Source organism: Danio rerio, chromosome 1 (assembly GCF_049306965.1).
Source record: "Danio rerio strain Tuebingen ecotype United States chromosome 1, GRCz12tu, whole genome shotgun sequence".
NCBI classification, from domain to species: Eukaryota; Metazoa; Chordata; class Actinopteri; order Cypriniformes; family Danionidae; genus Danio; species Danio rerio.
This window is the reverse complement of record NC_133176.1, coordinates 52774001-52780000: the sequence shown is the minus strand read 5'-3', so window position 1 is coordinate 52780000 and position 6000 is coordinate 52774001. Positions and strand designations below refer to the sequence as shown.

Sequence of the window (6000 nt, the reverse complement as noted above, 5' to 3'; positions counted from 1 at the left end):
TCACGATGGCAGAAGAGCAACATCCAGAGCAAGTGACGCAGCATATGGTACAACAAGGGGGAAAAAAAAAACATGCGCTGGGAAATGTTGATAGGGGTAGGGTTGCACAATATTGGAAAAACCTAACATTGCAATATTTCTTCATTCTTTATTATCTTCTCTGAGCTGACGTCAGAATTATTAGTATAAGTATATTCTTTCTCCCAATTTCTGTTTATTAGCAAGATTTTTTTTCCAACATTTCTAAACATGATAGTTTTAATAATTCATTTCTAATAACTGATTTATTTTATTTCTGCCATGATGACAGTACAGTGTATATTTGAATAGATATTTTTCGAGATGCTAGTATTCAGCCTAAAGTGACATTTAAAGGCTTAACTAGGGTAATTCTGCTTGACTTGGCTGCTTTTATCTGATTGCAAAACTGTAAAAATTGTTATTAAACATGATTGTGCTTTTATGAATGTGGTTAGAAATGTTTATCAATTGCAATCAAATGCTGCCACAAACCCTTTAACACATCAGATCTCCTTGCACTGAAAAGAGCGCAGAACACCATAATAGTTATTGATATTAAATGAGGAGAGTTTACCTGTGAGCGACAGGGAAAACTGGATAGGCTTCTTGGGATCAACACTGACAACCTTTGCGGAAAGGGCCTGTCCTGGTTTAAAAAGCCTCTGAGGGTGTTTGGAGAGCTGTGGGAAAACAAACATGACATGAGGACCAGTGCAGTCAAATGATTCATCACATCAAAGATAAAACTTAGTATACAGCCCATTTTTAAAACTAATATTTTTATCCATTTCTCAGTGAATACAGGTCATGTATTTGGGTTCGTTTAAACAAATCAGTTTTAATAAACAGATTTATTTATTAAAATAATATTTCAGTCACCAAACATATTAAGAAATTGAAAGATGATACACTTAAATTTAAGCTAAATATTGCAAAAAAAATTACAACCAGGAAAATGTTCCCTTTTTTTTTGCTTCTCTTGATTTTTCCTCATTTTTAAATTGGTATTTAATATCTTTCTATAGCATATAAATTTGGGTGCACTAGATTTTGGACCGCTAGTGCAAGTTATTTTGTTAGATAAGCTCCAGATTTTGCTTCAGTACTGATTAATCATATGTATATGCACAAATATAAGATTGTACAGCTTCCTATTGAAAATATGAATTTAAAACATAGATTTTAGAGGGGTGGACTATATATATATATATATATATATATATATATATATATATATATATATATACGCACACACACACACAGACAAACACACACACACAGACACACACACAGACACAGACACACACACACAGACACACACACACATCTTCTTTTGTGTTCAAAAGAAAAACGAAACTAAAAAAAGTGAGGAGAGAGTAAATTCTAAATATATTTTTTAGTTTTTGCATGAACTATCGCTTTAAGGATGACTATGTGCACCATTAAACCCCTAATTACTTTTAAATGTGAAATGATTCATGAATTAATGCCACTCATTTGCTTTCTTTTTTTTTTTTTTAATAATGCAATGCATTTTAAAGTGAGGCGTGAGGTTTGATCTTAAAATGACAGTACTTTATACACTGAGCAATGCATTCGTTTTACTACATTTTTTGAACTTGATTAAAACAAAGCAAATCAGACTCACCCCAAGTTTGTTACACATGGCTAACAGAGGAACGGCTCCCATGATGTCGGGCTTGACATGAACTTCCAAGAGCTGCTCTTTTTTGATGTACTAAATGAACACACACAAACAAAAATGAGTTCAAAAGCTCAGGCAGTTTTCATAATATGGCTCATTTTTAATATTATAACCATTACTTTTGACGGGAAGCATATGATATCATCTCCAGGCTTGTATTTTTCCAGTTTGTTGACCATGTCTGAAACCTTCAGTTTACTGAAAACCAAAGAGAAGTAGTAAAGGTTTGCAGTGTGTACAAATAAATAGAAATCATGCACAAACAGCAGTTTGATATGAATGGTTTCTAGTAATACATGTATAGAGATAGGAATAGTCATATACACACACACACACATATGTACAGGGTGGGCCATTTATATGGATACACCTTAATAAATGGGAATGCTTGGCGATATCAACGCCCACGATGGCCGACCTAAGCTTTTCACTCATCAAAGCACACGTGCTGCTGATTATGTGACAATAAAAGTGATTTGATTTGATTCAAAATGGCCACTTTGTTCACCACCCATCTTGAAAAATTTGCCCCCTCATATATACTAGTGTGCCACATACAGTACGTTATTATCATCAACCATTCCTGTTTTATTTAGGTATATCCATATAAATGGCCCACCCTATATATATATATATATATATATATATATATATATATATATATATATATATATATATATATATATATATATATATTCTCGAAAACCTCTGATCAAACTCTTACCTTCATTTAAAACATTTTCATTTAAGCCATACACAGCTTAACATAAATGCGCCATCATTAAGTCATCGCCAAGGAAAGTAAATAAATACATATCAGCGCATACCTTTCTAGAAAACTGAGTTCAGGGATGGAGATATTATAATCTGGATGAGAGATTGCCAGGAAGCTGTTAAAAGAAAAAAAAACAATTATGAGAATCATTGTGTAAAGATCATTGTTATTTACAATGTTATTTTCACAGCATTGATGAGAAGCTTCATTCACAATTGTGGACTTTTAAACAGAATCGTGCATTTTTGGCACAGCAAAATGTGACTTTAGCAAATGAATGAAACACAAACCTGATCTTCAGCTTAATTAATGGTCTAATTTATAAGATGATAAGAATAAACTTCATGAGGCATATTCCTCACACTGAAAATATGAAGATGAATTAGATGAAAATAATATATTAGGCCTTAGGAAATTATTTGCTTAGGTGAAATTAAACTAACAGCAAAAAAAAGCTTAATAAAACTATTTAATACAAGTTTTACAATAAATCAAAATAAACAATTACTTTAAAAATGTATTTGATTTAAATGAAAAAATATATATACATATTTAATGAACAAATTTAAACAAATAAAAGAATAAAATTAAATATTTAAAAAAGACAATTAAATAAATTATTATTAATTTAAATTATAAATAAAATTATTATTATTAAAATATATGTAAAGGAGACATTATTTCACTGCTAGGGAGACAATGATGCTGTCTCTCTCTCTCACTTTAGACCTTTTATACTGCTGGGATGATAAGGTAACTTTTGTGATACTTGGGGATCCTGATTCCTGATTTGTTGAGTGTCTGTAGAGCGAGTTCTCTCAATGGCGTCTATCACGAACTAGCTGTAATAGCTACTTTAACTTTACTACTTTAATATTACAACTGTATAATAAACAATATACTGTATAAATATAAATATATTGAACTTTTTAAACTCAAAAATTCTTTTGTTAATTCTTGTGTTAAAAATGAATAATTGTGGATGGAATGCATCATCAATGCACCACAATGCAAAGATATCGAAATCACCGATATTGAACTGAATGGATGATATAATTGTAACCAAACCAAACTATGAGACCAGTGCAGGTTCACACCCCTAAAAACATAATAATAATGTCAATAAAAACATTAAAAGTAGTAAAAAAAAGTAAATAAAAACCTTAACAAAACAAATAAATATATAACATAAAAAAATGCAATCAAAAAAACTGCATGACAAACATAACTTACACGCAACTCTAACTGAAATCTTAACATTCTTCATGAAAACAAAAAATGCAATCATTGTCAACATTGGGATGTGAAAATAAGAGATCACTTTAAAAATACATAAATATAAGGCAAGCATTCGATTGCTTTCCTAACTGTTTATGCTCATTTAGGACAAAATATGTTGTGTCTAAAAAACAACAACAACAAGATAGACATGTTTAGAAGTTGTTATTGTTATTATTATAAGTATGTCTGTTTAAGCATGCACCCAAAACCCTTACGCCCTATTCACACGGGGCTTCAGCGTCAACGCTTGACAGAGGGCGTGTCTGAAGTTGGAGCTGAAACGATCGTCATAGAAGCATCAGCCAATGAAATTCAGTCAGCAATAGGCCACTGTCTGAGCTGGTGTATTTGCATACAGCGATCTGATTGGCTGACGCTTCCGTCGGCGCTTGAAAAGTTGAGCTGGTCCCAACTTCTGCAGCGAGGAACGCTTCTGAAGCAGCGCCGACGGATCCACAATGCAGTTCGGCAACGCCTGTTGTCACCCATTCAAAGTGAATGGGAAGCGTTGACGCTGACGCCCCATGTGAATAGGGCGTTAGTGTCCACTTTCGCTGCGCTTCAAATCGCGTTTACAGAATCCATTTGGGAACAGCATCTATTTATCACTATGGAGCGCGTCTGACAGTCACGCACTGCTATATGAACTGTCTGAGTATTGCATAGGGACGACAGCACCTGTAATGGAAAGGAAGAGAATCCCACTGTTTTTAGATTTATTAATAGTGTTTTTATGCCTAAATATACTGAAGTCACAGAACAGATGAACATTTAAGAGCAAGGGCAGCCCCTGGTGGTTCAGCGGTATGGGTTGCATTTTTCATAAAAACAAAAATGCATTCATTCTTTTCCAATTAGACTTGATAGTATTTTACAATATGGCACTTATTTTAAGTATTTTATAACAGCACCACTGTATTTACTTGCAGACTAAAGAAGATTTCCCCCCAAAAGTGCTTTAACAGTGCTTTAAATGCAAAGTGTGAAGAAGAATTTATTCTCTCAATGTGAAGTATTTGTGAAGTGTAAAGCAGTTAATTTTCTCTTTTCAAAAAGTATGGAGTGTTTGCAGCAAACATGCTAGCCTGTGTTAAAAATACAGGGATATGTCTGTGTAAGATGAGTATGCCTGCACAGGAGCAACACTAGGAGAAGGCTATGCAGAAGGATGACTGAATGACTGATTGTGTAGAATAACTGAATATGTAAAGCACTGATTATACATGTTAAATACTTGTATGAAGCTATATGTGTCAGGAGTGAGTAACAAATTATCAAGTTATTATCCTATCATGACAATGTATGTAAACACTTAGTTCCTTTGCATAAGTTGCATCTATGCTCTGCTGACATAGACCTGTAACATCTCTGTTGACATGAGCTAGTGGGCTGAGAGCCAAGAATAACAGGGCCACCTAGAGTAAAAACTTATGCTAAAATGGTCAAAAGTTAAAATAAGACAGCTAGGGGTGTGTCAAATAACCTGTATAAAGATTGTGGAAAACACAGAGACTTTAGAAAGAGCAGAAAGAGAGAAGGAAAGAAAGGAAGTGTCCAGGAGAGACTTCAGAATGCTCGGAGGTCTGCTCTGCTCTTTCTCGGCTTAATGATGGAGAATAAAGTCTCTGATAAAGAATAAATTTTCTGATATTCAAAACCTCCTGTCTGATAATTTCTAATTGATGAGAAGTCGAAATACGACAAGTGCTACATTAAGGTGATGAATTATTATTATTATTATTACTTGTGGGCACGAACTGCACGTCCTCCGATTACTCGGGCCTCCATCTCCATCCCGACCTTGAGAACTGATGTTGGGCAGCTGCCGATGTCAGGAAACTCCAATATCTGTGAGACGTGGACTCTTCCAGTGTTTCCCGACGGCAGATTCACCAACACACAGAGCGCCTTCAATTTCTTCACCGTGACCTTCATCAGCTCCCCGAGACGCTCTTCATTGGGTTTGTGCTGCTCGTGTTTGGCATTCGAAGACTGATAGGAGATAAGTGGAAAGCCCGCTAAATCCTCACAGTTGGGATCATCGACTTTCACGTCCAAACAGGAGCCAACGGAAAACTTCTTTGAGTCAAAAATGCTGTTTAAATGAGGGCGGGTGGGAAAGAAGGTCAGATCACTGGTGGTAGCCAATGAGACGACAGCAAAGTCTTTGTCGGCAAACTGGACTTTTGCTGTAAATCTGGCGTCCTTTTCCAACTGA

At 34.7% G+C, this 6000-nt stretch overlaps 1 protein-coding gene across 4 annotated transcripts in view; it reads right to left on the bottom strand.

Annotated features, from left to right (window-relative positions):
• Positions 1 to 6000, bottom strand: part of pdcd11 (programmed cell death 11) — a 46097-nt gene that overhangs the window by 14354 nt on the left and 25743 nt on the right. For all 4 annotated transcript variants that reach the window (NM_001089368.2, XM_005160117.6, XM_068220860.2 and 1 more), the window contains 5 exon segments: positions 596 to 701; positions 1670 to 1759; positions 1846 to 1924; positions 2554 to 2616; positions 5527 to 5996. In NM_001089368.2, coding sequence (NP_001082837.2) covers positions 596 to 701; positions 1670 to 1759; positions 1846 to 1924; positions 2554 to 2616; positions 5527 to 5996 — 808 coding nt within the window.